At 44.8% G+C, this 20,282-nt stretch overlaps 1 protein-coding gene across 1 annotated transcript in view; it reads left to right on the top strand.

Annotated features, from left to right (window-relative positions):
• The first annotated feature begins 1,541 nt into the window (after nt 1-1,541).
• Nucleotides 1,542-20,282, top strand: part of APLN (apelin) — a 36,175-nt gene continuing 17,434 nt past the window's right edge. The window contains exon 1 of the mRNA XM_085607764.1: nt 1,542-1,758. Within this exon, the coding sequence (XP_085463890.1) occupies nt 1,692-1,758 (67 nt within the window). The 5' untranslated portion in view covers nt 1,542-1,691. The remainder of the gene's footprint in view (nt 1,759-20,282) is intronic.

The raw sequence follows: 20,282 nt of genomic DNA, 5'->3' as shown, positions 1-20,282 counted from the left end.
TGTGGTCCTCTTCCACCTCCCTTAATACCCTCATCATTGACTTACTTATAGCTGTTGCTTTTCAGCAGATCACTAAATCGTGGAAAAATGCTTCAAATGTTTCTTTTCAGGCCTGGTGGTATGGTGTTTGTTATAACCACAGATTAGATAGAGCTTATGTTCACCCGATTACACTGGCCATTAAACGGGACTTATTATGGCTACCCGTTACCAATTTTCTAGATATGTCTGCTCAATCATTACCATCACATATTCCAGCCTTAGAAGAAGTTTCCAAACCTCCTTGAATAAAGGTTAATTAAATATTATTATATTCTGTGCTTGTTCTCAATATATAATTAAGTTTGTAGTAGTGAGATCAATATGATATACATGTTATATTTTTGAACAATATTTTTAGTTGTATTACTATAGGATATATATATCTTTTTGCTTTCCCTCCCCCCCTCCTTTCCTTCTCTCCTTCTCTCCTTCCTATTTCTTCTTTCTTTATAGTATACAACATATTTTCATTTTTATTATTACTATATACTGTATTGTATTACTGTTGTATCTTATACTTATATCCAATAAACTTTCTTTGAACTTATAAAAAGTTTCATTTATTGATCAAGGGGAGAGGAGTTGGCCCAACGGCTAGGGCGGTCGACCTGGGAGATGAGTTCGAGTCTCGGCAATGACGCTGAACATCCTGTGATTCTAGGCAAATCACTTAATCTCCCAGTGCCTAACAAAAATGAATGTGTCCTCATGTAACGCAACTGGTGCTATGTAAAGCACTCTGATACACGATACCGGGTCAAGTTTGCGCTATATAAAACTCTGTAAAAAAAAAAAAAACTAGCATGAGTAACAAACCTGCATTTTTTGTATTTCATAAGCGATTCATCACTCACATAATTACAGTGTGTGGACTGTGCCTACAGGTAAGCGGCGAGGACTTAATTTAAAGCCCATTGCATGACAGCACCTCCCGCTGGCCGAAGTGTTAAACAGCCCCACAAGATGAGAGTATGATGGCAAAGAAAGCCTTCCTCACTGTCTTCCTACAGTACATCGGAGAGCAGCGGGGCGCATGGGATTCTTCTCAGACACGTGATATTAAATGGAAAGACCCAGAGCTCTAAATGAACAACAATTTACAATTCTATCTATGACCTGGCAAAAGTAGACATCAGGAAAAACCTGTGCTGTTCTCAAATGTTTTTCTACAGATGTTGAGGAAATAAGACAAGAAACTGGTTAATGTCGGGGTTTCTTTTTCCCTCGCAAAATAAGTTTCCTGTGCACGAACCCAAGTAGCTGGAAACCCTCTGGCGTGGATCCAAGCTGCATTGTAATGTGAGTGTTTGTCAAAGCCAAATGCTTTCGTTGCACTAACTCCCCCATTCGCCCGTTCAATTCATGGTGCGGGCGCTACGAGGGAGAGAGGGGGTGGGGGAGGTCCCCGGTGCCACCGCTCCACTGACCACATGACCAACTGGGCTCTCATCCAAAGCAGCCGGCTCCAATACAAAACGCAGCCCCCATAGTGAGTGAGAGCATTCAGCGCAGCTCAGCCTGGCACAGCAGAGCCCCCACCGCCGGAGCCCGCCTTCTCCAGACTCTGAGAGGCTGCAGCGTGGATTCTGCTCACACAGAGCGCCGCTTCTGCCGCTGCCAGGCTCCCTCCCAGCCCAGGGGCACCAAACATGAATCTCAGCGTGTGGACCTTGGCGCTGCTGCTGCTCGTCCTAACCTTGACGTCGGTCAGCGGAGGTGAGTCTGTCATTGGTGCACAGCCTGGCGTAAACGTGACGGCCAGGGTGGCGTCCCGCGAGGCTGATGGCCCCGCAGAGGGGGGCTTACTTTAATTGCTCGCCCTGGGGTTATTATTCCCAGGGCTAATGATTAACAGCCAGAGTTGAATGGCCAGTCTAGTTTGTGCACTTTGACATTACGTTTTGTGTCGGAGTTTGAAAAAATGCACGTGTGTTTTTTTAAGTTTGCAACTTTGCGCTTGTTTTTATTTTAAATGTAAATAATTTTACTTAATAGGCGAGCGAGACTTAGTACTTAATACGATGGTACATCAAAGATGGCTCTATCAATTATGACAAGTTAGGAACATGTGTCGGGCAGGAGCATGATCGTATTTTATATATAAAAATGTAACGTAGGTTAGCAGTTTTCACTTCTGACTGGTATTCTCGTGTAGCTTGGTTTGTTTGGCGGTATGTGCCAATATATAGTAGCCAACAATCAAGGGAAAAGGCGAATTTCCGGCATTGTATTATAATGGCGATATTTTATTGTGTTTGGAAGAAAATATTTCTTTTTCAGATAAAAAAAAAACATATGGCAGTGGTAAATAATATGAATTGTCTAAGATCACACAAGTCAGTCGAGTAGGGAAAAAGAGATTAGAGTACATGCCACATGGTTTTTAGTACATAGTTAAAAACCTCAACCTCATCTCCTCCCTGGAGGGATTGTGACGGGGGCTGGGTTTCTCAGTGAAAGGGCAGTGGTTGCATGCTTTGCATGTTCCCAGAAATGGAAGAGCGCAGAATGGAGTTTTTAAACGGTTGCCTTCCAGCTGCTTTCAGTGCTGAGGGAGTGTGCGCGCTGTGTAGTCACGCCAGTGAGCCCTGGTGGGAGTGGTTTGCGTCAAATGATGCTGAGCCTCAGGGAATGGGTGAAGGTGTTAATGTGTCGCCCTCGGTTAGCTTTTCGCTGAATATTAAAAATAACCCCGAGAGCAGGTCTGCCCAGGCTGCACGGGGTGTCGTCACCAGCCGAGGAGCCGTTCGGTAGCTGACTGCTCTGTGGCATCCCCGCGTGTGTGCAAAGCTGAGCACACCCTGGTTCTGGCTTGTGTTCCATCTGTCTGCATGGCGCTGGCATGTGCGCACTTGTTGCATGAAGACTCATCTCCGACCCCAGCCCGCTGCTGTGCATCAAAGGCCGTGTGCCCAACACAGAGGGGCTGGGCTGTGGCACATCCACCTTTGGACGCTACCTGCATCTGAAAGATGGTGGCCTCCCACCCCTCCCGGGCACACCTGGAGAGCTGGGGTCTCGCAGGGTGCGGGGCGCCTGCCTGTGATCGGCACAGAACAGACAGTCGTGTTTAATAAAACATACACCCCGAATTCACTCAAATAGATGTGGAGTGAAGGGTTTGTGTTATTAACGTGCGTACTTTCGGGGGAGGGGCGCGCCACAGAGGTATCCACCCGGAGTCACCTGGCGGTGACGGCATTATTCCACAGGCTCATCCCCCTGTTGGCTGCGGTCTGAGGAGATCCGCCTAAGGCGGCCCCTGGGGAGGAAGAGCTCTTGTGCTAAATAGGCACCGACCATCCTGACATCCTGCAAGGCTCGCCACCTCGCCCGCGAATGGGCTCCGTCTCAGCTCTGTTGCCAGGTCCCTCTCCGCCCGAACCTGTTTCCAAGAGCCGTCTGCCAATGGAAGGGGCAGGGCGTGCTCGAGCCGCTTTATTTTCTGTCTGGCATTCGGCATGCCACTCTCGTGCCAGCCTGCCTCCTCGAAGGTCGAGGGCAGCGGAAGGCCGTGTTTCAAGGGAGCTGAAGAGACAGGGAGGGCGAAGGGACAGGGCGTAGAGACAAGGAGAAGCTGTAGAAAAGGGTAGAGGTGAGAGAGAGCGAAGTGGCCTTACATGATATGCACACAATGAGAGAGAAGGAGGAGAGCGAAGCGTGAGTAGAGGTCGCATAGATGGACGGACGGACGGACAGACAGACAGACAGCCCAGCATTTAGTGGGCATCTCTATCTCAGTAATATGCATGTTGTGCAGGTGGGCTTTGCCATGCCGTCCTGACAGGGAGTGTGAATGCTTGTCAGGTGTGTGCCATGCGGTGCCACGAGCTGCATTTTGTATAACTAGTAAAGTGTCAGCGTGACAGAAGCTTGTGTGGCAGTCCCCATTCGAGAGCAGCACACTGCAATGCCCCTGGTTTATATATCTGCGTGCTCCTCAGAAGGAATTCAGTGTGCTGTGCGTGCAATGCCTTTTACTGGCCAACATAAATTATACAGCGGTACATTAGCTTTCAAGGCCACACAGGCTCTTATAAAGATGCCTCGCAGGAACGTACGGGGCTCTCCAGTTTCTAGCACGGTGGAAGCTTCGCCCACCTGCCCACGGAGAGGCAGGGTGCAGGCAGCAGCAGGGCAGACCTGCAGGCACATTCGAGCTCACGGGCTCCAGCCAGGGGTACCCGACCTGCCACAGGGCTGTACACAACAGGCAGCTGCCTGAAGGAGGCAGCGTGTCATGTGCTACACACCCAGGTCTTGGGTAAGCGGGGCACAGTCGGTTCTGTCTCTCTTGTCTTTGTGACACATAAGATGACCTCCACTTATCCAACTGCATAAGCCCCATGTTTCCATGTGTCCCTGATGCGCATGCAACATAGAGCAGTCCGCAGGCACAACATACAAAGACATGCAGGATTCGTGCAGTATGGAAAGACAGCTTCACTAATGCATTAAACAAAGACTCCTATAAAGAGCAAGGGTTCCTTTCAACAATCCGTATGTGGGATTTATTTGTCCTACAATCAGTTTCATTCCTATTGTACCACTGCAGTTGGAACTGAGTCCGCAGTCATAAGCTCTCGGTCCTCCAGCCAGTGTTCAGAGAAACCACCAAACCCTGGTGTAGTCAGAGGCCCGAACACCTCCATGTGTCTGGAATGCCTACAGCCCTGTCAGTGTGTTCACTCTCAGCCCGTAGCTCTAAAAGCTGCCACTGAATCCATCGAGGAAAGCACATCATGCAAGACTATAGGGCTAATCTTCAAAAGCATATTCACAAATACTTACAAGATACCTCTTAACTCATCCAGTCAGGTCCTCACGTGAAACAGCGATAACCCTGAAACAAAACAGCCCGCTGTAAATCATTTACACTGGGAGCACACCAAATCCTAGAACATAGGAGTGCACATCACAGCACCCACAGTTCACAACAGCCTGCAAACACACATCCCTATGGACATTCCTCAAGTTGTCCACTTGGTCATCACTCCACATCCCATCTCCCACCCACTCCGTTGGAACAGTACCCAACCATGCAGCAATACAGGATTTTGTTGATACCATGTCACACAACAATTTTAAGGAATGTTTCCACACAAATCTAAAAGCGTAGACTAAGCAAACATTCCCTGCACATCCCAATTATATGACGAATACACTTTGCTTAAAAATGACCCATCTCCATGTGTGTTTGCTATTTTCACATCTGCCATGCTGACGTAAGAATTACCTATGGTTGAGAGCAGTGCTTGATTGGTGCAGGTGGTTTTACATGTTGCACATCTGGACTGGGACTTATGTTTTTTATTATCAGACTTTGACTCAGAGCATAAGAGAGCAGCAGCAAATGGAGAAAGAAGACAAAAGAGGCAGAAATGAAAAAGAGTGATAAAGGGCGGTATCAGTTCTGAAAAAGAATTTGCAAATGTGAGATGTACGGTGGTGGAAGAAAGATGCTTGAGGTGGAATGAAAACTAAGCAGCCCTGGTATTTGGCAACCCTGACATTCAGTAGTTCCAGCGTAGAACTTCTATGAAACACTTTGGGCTTCTGCAGTTACTGGAATAGAGAATGGTAGAAGACGTGCAGGTCTCAGGGGGTGGATATTTGTAAGATGTACCACTGGGAAGCCACTGGCTGCACTCAGACATTATCACTCGATACAAGACTTGAAGTCCGAAAGATGCATTTCATATCAAAACTCACCTGTCCAGGATTGTCTAACATCTTTACAAGCCTATCAAATTGAACAGAGAAAGTACACAGTGGGCTTGCTAACTGAATCCTATGAGATGCCAACACGGCCATACGTTCAGCGATATATGTGATGTATGAAGGGGTTGGGAGTTTGTGATGTCTATGGAAAGTTCACTTCCCACCTTTATTTGCATGTTGTCTTGGTTCAGGTAAGCCTGTTCGTCTTATATTGACAAAGCAAGGTTTAAATACCCCAGATTATCAATAACATACATGTGTATGGGTAATAAAAAGCTCTGGTTCTTTGAACCTTCCTTGATATAGGCTGGTATGGCAAGGTGACACTTTATAGATATTTCTAGCCTTTAATGCATGTTTTCAGTCAAAGCCGAGCCATTATTTGCAGCTTTGGAAAGAACACAAGCGCAAAAAATTAGGTGCCCAAATGGGCAAGCTGCTTTCAAAGAGGCATGCGGAAGCATCTGCATGTCCAAGGTACATATGTGTCAAAGGCACACATGTCCAATACAAACAAAAGCTAAGAGAGGGGTTGAAAGGGTTAATGAAAGCAGACTTTTACAAAGCAATGTAAAGAAGGCTCCCTAGAATCCGGGCTCTGTGATTCCAGTGCGATAATCTTTAGACACCTCTCACGCAGATGGGGGATGAAAGGCAGAGCGTGTGTGCCTTGAAGCCAAATGACTGCAGTGGAGCCAGACCGCTGCAGGTGCCCAGGCGGGAGCGGGGCGGGCCGTGCCATTCAGTGGGCATGAGAGGAGCACCTACCTACCCTCATGCCACCACTGCCCTGCTTCAGGGTAGAGTTTGTTGACCCGCCCCTTCCTTTCAAGCTATAATCAAAGAAGGTGTGATAACAATTTAGTGCGTTGCTCTTGATTACTATGTTTGTCTAGAAAATCTGTCTCCCTTACAGCAGGAAGATACAGTGCCTCTTACACCCTCTGTTCATACAGTTCCCCTAATGTAAACAATCTCAAATCATCTTAAACCCTCCTCAATGCCAGCTGCTCGCCTCCACGTAGCTTTGAACCTATGACATCATATATTATACATATATATAAATGTTAATGAGAATATTCGTTCCTCATTGGGTAGAAGGCTCTAGTTCAATCCTGTTCTTAAATTCTGTGCTGTACTGCACCTGGACTAATTGCTAACAAGACTCCCTTGTTGGGGATGTCTTACAACATTTCAGGGTAATGATCTCAAGGCAAAACCCCAGAACTCCAGGCTCGATTGCACAATGATACAGTGGCATATAAAGGGGGCAGTGGATTGACTTTTTACTTACATTGGTGTCTGCTGAGCAGCTGTACTTGATGGCAGCAAACATACTCCTTAATTGCTAAGAAATTCCAAATTGTCAAGTAAGACAGGTTTCCAAAAGTTCAATACAGCCCAAAACCTATCCTTGAAATACCTTCTCCAACCATGCACCTAATTAATAATTCAGAAAGTGCATTATTGATGTCGATGGGATATGTAGGAAATTATAATGGCTATCTGTGATCGCCAACTAACTGGGCAAACTTGTGAAGTGTAGGCAACATGGGACCGTTGCACAGACTTTTTGCACCCCCAATGAAAGCATTGGGGCACAAACAAGTAATCTTCATGTATCAGTGACGAGGCCTTGGTTCACAGAATCAGGACCTGTGGATATTTATGCCCACAGATAGAACTATGTACTGTGGAAAAGCCGCGGGCACATCAGAATTTGTGCGGTGCAGGGTTAGATAGTGAAAAGGGGGTTTGGCAAGTGAGAGCGACCCTAGTAGACAGGTCTCCCGGCCTTCTCCTTGATAAGAATAACGCACCTGCCAAATATTCCGCCTCATAAACAAATGTGAATTATAATTCATTGCTTAATCCCCTTTCAGCTTTCCATTCACTGCTTCCAGCCAGGTTTGGGCTCCATAGATGTCATTTGATACATTGCTACATTTTGCACAAATGTGGGATTCAGGCCAGGGCCATTCATTTTCTGGGCAGGGACATGCCAGGTGAAAGAAACACGGACAGCTCTTGGCTGTGCAAGTAGGCTGAAGCTTTCCAGCTGTAATACTCTCCTTTGTATTCCTAGGTATGTTGTGTGATGTCTTCTATTTCATTGTATCAATGTAAGTGCTGCCTCCTCTTTATTAATAGCCTCTTTAATGCATACCCCCATTGCTTCATTTCTCATATCCCACTGGTTTCTTCAGACTCACTTGTCCCTTTGGAAATCTATGGGCAAGGCGTTTGACTAGAACATAACACACCCAAAGCAGAATATAGATAGTTTAGTTAGGGACCAATCACCAGTCCATGCATCATCTCATAAGGAAGAAAGTTAACCCTGGCTTGGTATTGATTAACTGTTTGTTTTGAGGATTACGGGCTTTCACTAGCACATTCCCTGAACCCTCCAATGTCTGCATCAGAAGCCATGACGACCAGTGACAAATGTGGGGTAGCGTGGAGGAGGTTTTCAGACCGAGGGTGATTTAATTAACTTTGAGTGTTTACAACTGTTCAGATTTCTCCACTCACTCTGCCTACCAGGGCTGCTCTGCTCCACAGGCTCCTGAACATCTGTGCATGGTTGAATCAGAATTGGTTCTATATCAAGAGCGAACACTTGTGTAGGTTGGAGCCATTTCAGTGACCCTTTACTCTTATGATCTGTGGTTTAAGGGTCTTTAAGCCCCTGTCTTAACAATATGCAACATGAAAGATCAAGCAACAGCACCTCCCATCCACCCTCTTCTCCTCAACAAATAAACAACGACCATTATAAATTCCACTAAACAGAGACAGCCATTTACGTTCTAAACAGTTTCCATCAAGTCACAGTTATTGCATCGTACACGATCTCTATTCGATCTTATTGTCCTATCCTTTGGGCTCTCAAAATAGTCCATTAGTTTGCAAATGGTCACCAAATTCACTGCTTTGCAATCACCATCCCTCTCCTCACACCTGCTCCGCCCTTGAGATTTCTTGTTGAAGTGCTAAACTACAAATGATTCTACTTGGTTGTGTCTCTGACAGGGCTGTCCACAAATCAAGGCTACCTCACCACGGATGATGCTATACTGACCTACAATTTACCAAACAATCTTATAATTTAGTTCTCCAGCATTCATGAAAATATTCCTGGGAAAAGACATCACCTGGAACTCAATGGGTTTGTACTTTCATACACTTTCCAAACAAACATCCACAAGATAATTGTTTCCCAGCTGAACCAGCAGGTTCAAAACTCACTTCTTCCACCAATCCTGAAGCCAGGTCACTCCTCTCTCCCCTTCCTGTGCTGTTGGGACTGGGGTGGCCCAAACATGACTCACCGATAATACTCCTAAACTACCCTGCATTAGACTTATGCCATTGTGTCAGGAGTCCTGCCATACAACTGGTACCAATGCCACTCTGTTTGTGAATGTGAAACTGCAAAGTGTGCCAGGTCTGGTGGCTTAGTGGACTAATGCCCCTCCTGTAGGGGCTTGCATTTGACCTCATGGTCACATTTTCTAATCCTGGGGTCCACTCTGCCTTTCATTCTTCTGAGGTCTATAAAATGAGTACTGTTGAGTTGGGTAACAATAGACATCTATTATTCAGTGCCAAGATGCCCACAGGTGAACGTGCACTTTACAAATAGACTTTATGTTCTTTGGAGAATTAGTTAGACCAGGAGGGTTTTGTAAAGTGGAAGAACTACCAATGATTAGACTTGAAGGTCTACAAGGAGAATCGTCTTCCCGAAACAAAAGTAAGCACCAGTCATACAAGAACAGTAACCTGCACGCAGACTGCAATCTGGGTTCCAAATGTACAGATCACAAAGCTGTATTTTCCAGTCTACATTCGCACAAAGAAGGAGAGATCGTGTCTGTGGATTTCCTAACAGAATAAGTGTCTCGTGTTCTGAGCTGACATGGTGATAGTGGGGGTTCAGAGCTGGGTGTGCTGTTACACATATGGCAAGCAGACATTATGTTTCTGGAGTGCTTATTTTGGCAGCAATTATGTGCACTTGGGCCAGTGTTGCAGCCAATTACAAATGCAGCCAATTGAGGCAGCATAGTGTTCTAAACTCTGTCACACATGTTGCGGCTGGCATCTTGTGTTATTTGCTTTTGAAGACAATAGTAATCCTCATTCAGAGAGAGACTCTATTCTTAGCCTTTTTTCTTTAAACCCCATACATTAACACCACATATTGGAATGATAATCTAAATCACTATTGATGTATTTGTGTTCAAACAGATGGTGGCTTATGCAGTGACCACAATAACATAAATATCTGTAAAATGTTCGGTTCCACAAGTCTCTGATGCATGAAACTACATTTGACCAGTTCCTCCAACAGTTTCATATTTAGTAAATGATCCTTGCCTTTGCTAGATTGGAATTTTAAGAGTGATTGATGGAAACAGCGCTCACATATTACTTCGTGCAAAGGGCTGGCCATAAAAAGTAGGAATGGGGCTGCGGCTTTGTAGTGATGAGCTCCCAGCAGTAATAATCCTTTCATGCAGAAGACAAGTGAATAGGTCCCAGCTCTGCTCTTCCTAAAAGCAGGATGCTTTAAAGCCTCCCCAAGTGACCTCAAGTGACTGAGCATCCTATAATATATCCATGTGTTTTGTCTCTGACAGAGGGCCATGGTTCTCTCCCTTTACCCCTAGCTGTTTAAACTGCTGTTAGGAGGAGGAACTTCCGTAGATCACAAGACTTCATACAATTCCAGAAAGCATCTCCTACAGCGCCCTGTTTTCAGGTCAACGCACAGTGTCAGGAAGACATGCATGATAGTAAATTATCCCAGTCTCTCTCTGAAGCCCTTCAACATTGACCCCTTCAGGTATCATCCCTTGTTCACGCTTGTCCAAATATAAATCATTGCATCATAACCAAGCTTTGTCTTTGTGTGGTGGACCTGCAGAGAGTGCTTGTGCGTTTTCAAAGAATGCATACACCCTTCATACTGCTTTTCAGCCCAAACAAACACAATTGCTTTTGTTTCACAACTAGAAGTGTTGCCGGTGGCAAAGAAGAGCTAGCGGTTCTATTTCCTTATGTCCTAAATCCACTGTGGTGAGGAAAAGTCCAGACTCTCTTTCTTGAGTGGCCCTCCACTCCTTGGTGCTCCAATGGACAGTTTCTTCCCCAGATCTGGATATGTACCCGACTAGATCTGATGCGCTTGGTTTCAAAGGATTTCAGGTATCACACAGATGTCTGTCCATTTGGAGGCCGCAGCGTCATCTCATTTATACTTCTGCCTGGTGGTTTAGCAGAAAGTTCGATGTCAAACAGCTGTGCAGATTACATTACACAGAAGCACAACCATACGTCCAATTGTGGAACTGTGCAAATCTTGTAAATACTCCTAAACACATTCAATTTCATACAGAGATGTGTGCGCTCAAATAAGTCAATTTCTCTTAAGCGTATTTGCAGAAGAGTTAGCAGAGTTCTAGGGATGGTCTCACTCTAAGTCAATGTAAACCTTTTCTCACAGAAGGATGTGATGTCATTGCGCGCTCACACAGTCCCAATGCTACCACTGCCAATATGGTGCAAGGGATTGCGCAGCCACGCCCACCCATAGATCGTGCTGCTGTCAGCCTCAATATGGGCTCCACACCTCTGGCATATGGATAGAAACAATATATTAAAGTGTCGAACTTCAGAAAGTGGGACAAATCAATACTTAGAGACTCTGAAATCTTTTAATATGGTTCGTTACAGACCTTACGATTACATGTTGAGATTTGCATCGTTAAAAGCTGTCACGCATCCCTGCACTGCCTGGGGTAGTGCAGGCTTTTGAATATGCAGGAGCCGAGGCCTGCACACCTCCTCTATATTGATTAGCGGTGCTGCTGTGCAACCCTATCCAATACATGTGTCCCCTCTCTGAAACAATGTGATTACACTTTTTGAATCACGGATTCGGGCAAATCCTTGTGAATCAGGCCAGCCTTCTTAACGTTAGATGCTCTTAATGTATGTACTAGACAAATGGCAATTGATTGCCTCGTTGTACCCAACTTTCATTTTAGAAAGATCGATGATCAGTCCAGTGTCTCTGAAGTATTTCAAATACCCCTCTGATTAAAGAGAGAGTCCACATTCGACCTTATGCTAATGAACTGTGGTAATTGATGCACTGTGCATGAACATATATCTTTGCATATTAACGATTGCACTGTGTGCTTTGAACCATGCAGACATCACATTTCACTGTTGTGCAACAATGTTTTTTTTTCAAGACTTTGCAGTTACTATGACCTGCTCCTTGTTGTAGGAGAGTGAACTGCCGCAGCTGGCCTCTCCACTCTGAAACTTGGCTACCAAATCCTTTCCACCACATTATAAACATTTACCTAAACATAGCAGTTCTGACCTTCCTGGCGATGGTGCTGGCTAACCATCCTATCGGATATGATGGACGCACATACAAAACTGGCGTCAGTATAACACGCCCTTTAGATTGTGTCATAGCCATTCATGCATCACATAGATCGTTTTTCTCAGTCCAGAATAGTGAGTTCGTTGCCCTGCCGGTCCCAGTACATTTGAGCCTCACTTGTATACATACACTCATGCACAGGGCCGTTTCTACCATTAGGCAGCTCTAGGCGGCCGCCTAGGGCGGCAAAAGGCGGAGGGTGGCAAAAAACATGAGTTCTCCCCATGCCCCAACAGTAAGCACGCCGTGCTGTCCTCTCTCTTCTGGGCCCCAGCAGTTCAAGAAGCCCCCAGAACTCGACCGTTCAAGAGTTTTGAATGTTAGTTTCTCCAGTACATCCTGTCCTAGGGCCTGTGGGTCCTCACACCCTCTTCCTTTCCTATCTCCTTTTCCTGTCCCTCTGTACCTTTCACATCTCTCCCCCCCTTACTATTCATTCTTTTAACATTTGTGACTCAGGCGCCCGGTGAGCACGTTTATTGTGTCGGAGTTTTGAGTTCCTGTGGGTGACTTCGGCACCAGGGATTGTGTGCTGCGGCCGGGAAGTAACGCAGCCTTCTGCGGCGCAGGGGGTGGGGCAACCTTCTAGGGGCACCCCCATTTACCACAAGGCCAGTGAATACCTGTGACAGATGGACTCGGGCCTCTCGCTATATTCTGCAGAAGGCCCCCCCATAAAAATAATTTTGTCTTGCGCCCCTGGTGTGCCCTGTGTATAGATCCTGTTGATCAGCAAACTCTGTATTAGGGAGCTGGTACTAGAGGTGTTTTTATTCTGTGGAAAATGCAAAGCAAGACAAGTTTATTTCTAAAGCCCAAATTGTGCCCCTTAAAACGAGACGCCAGGTATTATATTTGGGGGGGGGGGGGAAGGCACCTTTTACAGAATCCCAAGTGAAGACAATGAATGAGTTTAAAGCAACTCCTTATAGAATACGCTGCTGTGATTTAAAAAAATTAGGATAAATAATCTGCCAGCTAAAATGAAGTGAAACTTTTGAACGTTCCACGATAATCTTTCTGCTCACCTAGGCAAACATTGCATTTCGTGTGGATTCCTGTTTTGTACACTCACCGGTGCATCTGCACGGAAGGTTGAGGCGCGTCTAGATTTATCCGGAAATGTGTATCTTTATTGGGTTTGCTGCAGAACTGCTTATTTAAAGTTTCCCTCTGCATCTCGCCTTGTCATTTGTACTATGGTGATAGTCGGTAGTGTGAGCTTTTGAATAAGTGATGTGACCAGCATTTAATGTGCCCCGGTTCACACAATGTGCTCAAGTGGCGAAGCTGGGATTACAAGACACGTCTTGTAGTTTGGGTTCGTCAGCAATCCAGGTGAGAATTGAAATCGTCAAGAATACTAAAACTGGGACTTTGAATTATAAAAGGTGCCAGCAAGGAGCACATGAAGTGGGTAAAACCTGATCTGAGGCCTGGGGGAGGCAGCTGTGCCTGAAATGGCATTTATTTCACATTTATAGCACAACTCTACCCAGCTAAGGTGTCGATGCTCTTACACAACAGCAGAATTTGGGCAGGTTTGGACAGTGGGCAGTGGGGAGAGTAAGGTGCCACTAATGAGAGCAAGGGAGGGGGCGGCATTTTTGAATTCTCGCCTAAGGCGGCAAAACACCTAGAAACGGCCCTGCTCATGCAAGCCTTTCCCTGGAACCCACTGGCACTCTCCACCTGTACAACAGAAGTGGGTGCAAAGCCCACCCGTGCTAGCTGGCTGCCCCTCTGTCTATATCCCTCCATACTCTGCGTAGCACATGAGCAATCACGTGCCAGAGCGGGTAAGTTCTGTAAAATACTTAAACATCACGTGCATCACAGTGAGCATGTGAAACGTTGAAATTGATTCAATGTGGTTACATACATGGGGGTGTAATTTATTAGCTGTGCACATCTTATAATTCTATTCCTACTGGCTGGTAGCTTCCCGCTAGCCAAGACTTGTCAATCCAACCGGATTTTAAAACGTGGCCTAAAGTAATCTCAGTCTGCTGCAATTATTATCATAAATACTGGACTACGTGTACCAGAATGCATAGGAAAACAAAACAGCAGGATATGCTACAGCTACAGTGCATATCTTTTATATCAGCCTCGCACAAAATCATGATTTGTAGGTGTGTCTTAGTGTGTACTATAAAGAAAATTAAGGTGAGCGTTTCGTGACATATGAATGGGCAGCTATGTGTGTATCCATGCAGACTGTCAGGGAGGCCTTGATGATATGATATGTGTGTGTTTGTGTGTGTGTGTGTGCACGTGAACATGCTGCAGAAGAGGCACAAACCGTGACACTTGTCTGTGAACGGCTAGAACCCGGAAGTGGCAGGGATAAAAGGAGCATGGTCATTGTTGACATTTGTTTACAGGAATTTGATGCAGTGTCTTTCCTTCCCCTACAGCACCAACAAGGCTCTTTTCACTCTGATAACAAACCCCATCCTGTTAGGACAACCCAAAGTGGAACACAGCACAACAACAAGAGATAGCAGTGCTTCTCCGGCAGGTCAGGGGTCGGTCAGGGACACGGATGAGGCCTGCCCCACCCACCCCAATGTGTGGCAGCACATACGGGTGCAAACTAGATTTCTGACACACTTGTCACATTGTAAGCATTTCACTGCAGTGTATGGGGTTCTGTTAGTTGTTTTTGCTCCATGTACACTTTATACATCATACAAGCGACCAAGAATTGTGATTCTTTCTTTACACGTCGCGAGTCATCACGATGAAGTGCAAAACATAGACAGTACTAGGCGGTAATTTACAGTAGAGTTGCACAGCTGTTTCCTACTTCTGTGTCTAATTTAATGTAAGTCTATGCTCAGAAAACTCGTTTATGTGCAAGCAGACCAGAGCCAGGATTGCGGTTCACAATAAGCTAATGGATTTCGAACCTCCTGCTATTTTGTGTTAATCCCATCTTTAGAGGGGCGCTGCCCTCCGTGGTCACTCATCTCCTCATCTAGAGTCCACAGCAACGGGTGCAAAAACTCCCTATTACTAACAGTGTTTGCATTGTGTAGTCTGCATGTGCTTGCAGTCAATTTACTGATTGGACCAGAAATGGAGAATAACTGGTGTTTGCATCAATTTTGCATGCACTTTTACTGCACTTTTTAATTTTTGCTTACTGTTACCACTGGTTGAGAAGGAGTGATAAGGGAACATACAGATCTCTAAATAGTGCTTTTTGCACTCAAGTACTAAAACAGGCACAAAGACTTATTGTGCATTTTGCCGCTATTGTGAGAGTCTAACAGTGGCCCTCATTGTCTGCATCTTTAGCTCGGACCAGTAACAGCCCCAGCTTGATTTTACAGCCAATAAAAAGGCAACCTTACTTTGGGAAATTATATGCTGCATGATTATAAGCAGTTTGAAATAACATGCCAAAGTCAAAGTCAAAGTCAAAGTTTGCTTTATTCGGTTAAAATTTTAAAACCATCAAAGCACAGAACAGTAATTCTATGTACAGGCAAATGCAATTACAAAAGAAATTTTAACACGCAGAAAATAAATACAAAACAATTTGGCACTAAATACAATGACAGTATGTCTTTCAATTAATTCAGTAATATTACAATCTAAAAATCATTTCTCCTTAAAAATTCCATCTTCAACAGTTTGTTAAGCACAATACTCCTTGGGAAATGAGGGGAATAACTAAATAAACTGAGCCTTATTTCTAGATCTTAAAGCACCCACGATGTAGCTCGCAACCCCAAAACAAATCAAAGGAGACTCCAACATTTGTAAATAGGCCAACGCAGGCCTTACTTGCTCAAATTGACGATTCTTGAAAATCGGAAGAATATATTTTTTACGCTGAGAAGAGTAAAATTTACAAAAAAATATCATGTGCAACATGTTTTGTTCAGAGATGTTGTCACAAGGACAAGGCCCCAAAGTTCCCTCTTTGAAGAAGCCTTTGGGGTAGGCCAATAGCCAAGGGAGCATACCATGCTTAAACCTTATTAGCAAAAACATATGGAAAGGTTTGTTAATGTAGGTTAAGTAAGGCTGGATCTCGCCACCTGAACTCAACATAACAAACCTCCTAACTGTCGGTTTCCCCAACTCATCTCCTTCCCTTGACGACATTGCTCTTGTCAAAAATTGGGTCTTAAGGGCCTTGATTTGCTCTTTACTCAGCGCACAAGGACTGGTAAACAGTTCAAGACAGCCAAGCGACTTCAAGTTATTTTTAATATAACAGATCCATGGGATAGACATAGCTTCATCTAGGGACAGGCAATCTTGAATAATTTGTTGGTTTAGATTTGGAGGCTGCTGCGCCCAAACCCTCAACCAGCCTAGTAACGGTGCCACAGATATTTGGTCAGCAAGATATCCCACCCCCAGATCCTCATGTATATTAAAAGTTGGTGCAGAAGGGGGAAGAGACAACAATTTCCTGAAAAAAGTATTTTCTACTGCTTGGATGTCAGGAGAGGCCTTATAACCCCAGACCTCACTACCATATAGGGCCATGGGAATACACTTAGCTCTATAGATTTTTATTAGAGCAGGGAGTGGTTTACACCCCAAGTGCTTTGCAAAGCCCAACAGAGCGCCTGTAGCTCTAGCAAGGTTATTCTTTTTCTGAGCACGTTGCATGACCCAAGAAATTCTGTCGTCAAATACGACCCCTAAAATAACATGCATGAGCTCCCTTAAATAAGTAGTGAAGGACATTGTGTCATTCTCATAACTTAGCTGCGTAAAATTTTTAAAAAGTGTTGTTGTATTGACTCCTGTGTGTGCCGAGGTATCACACACCTACCACTGCCTGCATTTTGCTATGGTAGCAACTTTTGATATAATTAGGACTGACTCCTACGCCTACGCCAGTGCTCACCGGAAGCTTTCCACTGCCTGTCAGTCCCTTGCCAATGTTGATTTAATGCATGGCTTAAAGTCATCTGGGGGTGCTGCATTTAGTTGTTATCATAAATGCTGGACTGCATTTACCAGAATGCATAGGAAGCTAAAAAGATACGGTGAAAGACTCACAACCAACAAAAGCCAATTTGATATCATTGGGTGCTCGCGATATTAATGTATCATGTGGGATGTCTGACAAATTCTAATGTATCTACCATCCTCCAAACTTGCGAGTCCCCCACTTTCTTCAGAGTTGGGAAAACCACTAGATTTCCAACTGCAGAGATTCTGTTGGCTCAACTGGGAACCATTCTAACTGATGACCCATCTGCCTCTGGGCTATTGGTCAACATATTGCCATCGTTCAATTATATATTTTTCCTGTTTGCGAGCACCAGGCAAAGTTTGGCGGTCCTGAATAGGAAGCTAAAGAAATTACCTACGTAGACTGGCAGAAAATTCCCAACACTCCAGGGTAATTTCGCCTTGTTTTTTAATAACAAACTTCCAGCTTGGAAGTTTGTTTTTGAAAAACAAAATACTTTGCTGAATGCCGTATCTGCAAAGTATCTGCAAAGCTTTATTGCCTTCAGCTGAAGAGATCTCTAAATGAGGTGGGCAGCCTTTTCCCAGAGGAGCGGAGGACATCCCTCTGCTGACCTGGAGGACCAGCGGACTCTCCGCCATATTCTAAATAAGCTACAGAGTCCTTTGGTGTCCCTTTTTAGCGAGACATTGTGCTCTGCCTAGGGCACAAGAAGTGGTGAACAGCGGGTCTTAGGCATTCCATAGACTCTCAGGAGGTCTTCTTTGAGCCTAAGGATGAACCACACCTTATCACAATCTCAAGCAATGCAATGTGAAAAGATACCTTTACAAAAGTACACCTTATCTAAACTTACAATTTATATAAAAATGAGTTCAAGATACTGGAGAGAGAAAATATTTTAGAAAACGTCAAATTGAGGGTAAGTTAAATGGACAAATAATTTGGTCTTTTGTGTACATTTATTTTTTCACTTCCTTACGAAGCCTTTGTCACCAATAAGAAACACCCTTTCTGACAGCCAAAATGCAAGAGAAATATATGTGCAGAAGCAGATTTGCCTAAGATTAATTTGGTGCAGGCATCCTTAAATCCAACAGATCACTTCCCCAGGGCTTTGCCCAAGTTACACATGGCCACCATACCTAGGAGGACACAGTGGGCGATGCTGAACAATCCAAGATTGGCCTTTTATTGACCATTGCTTCCATAAAATAGTCCGGGCTCCCTAAATATCCCTTAATGTAGCCTGTTAAAATGAAGGCAGCCACAGCTCCTGACTTTATGACTTTACTTCACATCGCTGTAAAGCGCAGCTTTTCAGTTACTTTTTAAGTTTCCAAAGTGGCAGATGTCACAAAAGAAAAGATTGTGCGTGTTCATTAGGTTCTTCTTCCTTCAGTTGGGTGTTTTGTTACAACAATGGTCCTGCAGAAGGTGTTTTATGACATTCTTTGTCCTTGGACACTGCATGCCTTAGACTCCAGGGTAGCCAGGCGCTGAACACTCGTTGTTAAGTGCTGATAACAGAACCTGTGCACAGGGAGTCCAGAAATGGGCCTGGCTACTTATATTTAATAGAAAAACTTGATTTATTAGGAGTGCATCAAACCCCTAGGAGTGTGAGATTACATAATGTTGATGCTGGCTATATAAATTCAATAACCCATATACAAGAATTTTTAATATTCTATGGAAATGTGTGTTGATTCAAAGGAAGTGGTCTGAGCACTCCGATCAAAGCCAGGAAGCATTTGACACCTCGAGGGAGGACATGAGCACAGCACCAGTGCTGGGGGGGGGGGCACCTGACATCTCCAAAGAGTTCATTATGCAGACAGATGCATCAGAGCATTGCATTGGGGCTGTTCTCTCACAGCTGAACGAGAAGGGCTTCGACCAACCTGTGGCCTTCATCAGCAGGAGGCTCCTTCCCCAGGAACAGAGGTGGAGTACAAAAGAAAGGGAAGCCTTTGCAGTGGTACCTGGGCACCGAAGAAGGTGAAACCATACTTTTTTGGGACTCACTTCTGGGTTTAAATAGATCACAGACCCCTCAGATGGCTAATGCAGATGAGGGGCGTGTCTCCCAAACTCTTGAGGTGGTTCATCGCCCTACAGGAGATTTTCTAAGACAAAATGCAATAGTTATTTTCACATGGCCTGGACATAATGTTGGCTATGATTGCAACAGCTTTAAATGTCGAACATAAATAGAATCACCTTGACTTACGTCACATGAAAAACATGTAATTCAGAAAGTATGTGATAGAACGTTTCGTGTCGCATGCCCTGGGAAGACAGCTCTGTTCAGCCAGGGGGGCTTCAAGATGATATGAGACCGCATACACTAAAAGGGGAATTATCGCAAACAATCTCCTTAGAGTTCCAGGTGCTCGTGAGGCACTTCCCCTGGGCAGTAGTCTGAGGCCTCTGGGTAAGATCATGCAAGCCATCAAGCAGTCAGAAAGATGGTCTGGGAGAGCAGGCCTTCTCCAGGTGGGAGAGCGTCATTAGCGCAATAACAGTTATTTATTAACTCCAGTAGCCTAGAGGCTTTCTTAACCAGCCTCAAAACAAAAATACTGTCCATTTAAAGACCTAGCTGAGCCCTCCAAGGCACACAGAGTATTGTCATGGAACTCACAAAGTAACAATCATGCTTGTTTGTGTGTTTTGGCACCCGTGTTTAGAGAAGAATGTTTTTTTTTTTTAATCAATTTACATACTTGCTAATCTTCTTGGCAATGAACATTTCCTCCTCCTGGGTGAAAAGATCACTTGTAAGTAACAGATATATTGCTTGTGCAGTACCCAGTTACTTAATGTAGCGGTGCAACACAGGCCCCTTTGGGCATCAGAGGACCCCCCACCAGTGCTTAATTTTTAAATAAATAAGTGCCAGGACCCTCGTCAGGAGGCCACTGCAGCTTGCACCACCCATTGCCCCTCCTAGTGCTGTCAATGAGAGTACCAACACAACTACTAATCATCGCAAACCTACGAGTGTGACATTTTAGACTTTTCCAGGCCTCTTAAGTTGTAAGAACGCTTGGGTAGCAAGTATTAGTAATTTGGAAGTATACTGAATTAATAAAC

The sequence above is a fragment of the Triturus cristatus genome, chromosome 5_2 (assembly GCF_964204655.1).
Source record: "Triturus cristatus chromosome 5_2, aTriCri1.1, whole genome shotgun sequence".
Lineage (NCBI taxonomy): Eukaryota > Metazoa > Chordata > Amphibia > Caudata > Salamandridae > Triturus > Triturus cristatus.
This window is presented reverse-complemented; position numbering and strand designations above follow the sequence as displayed.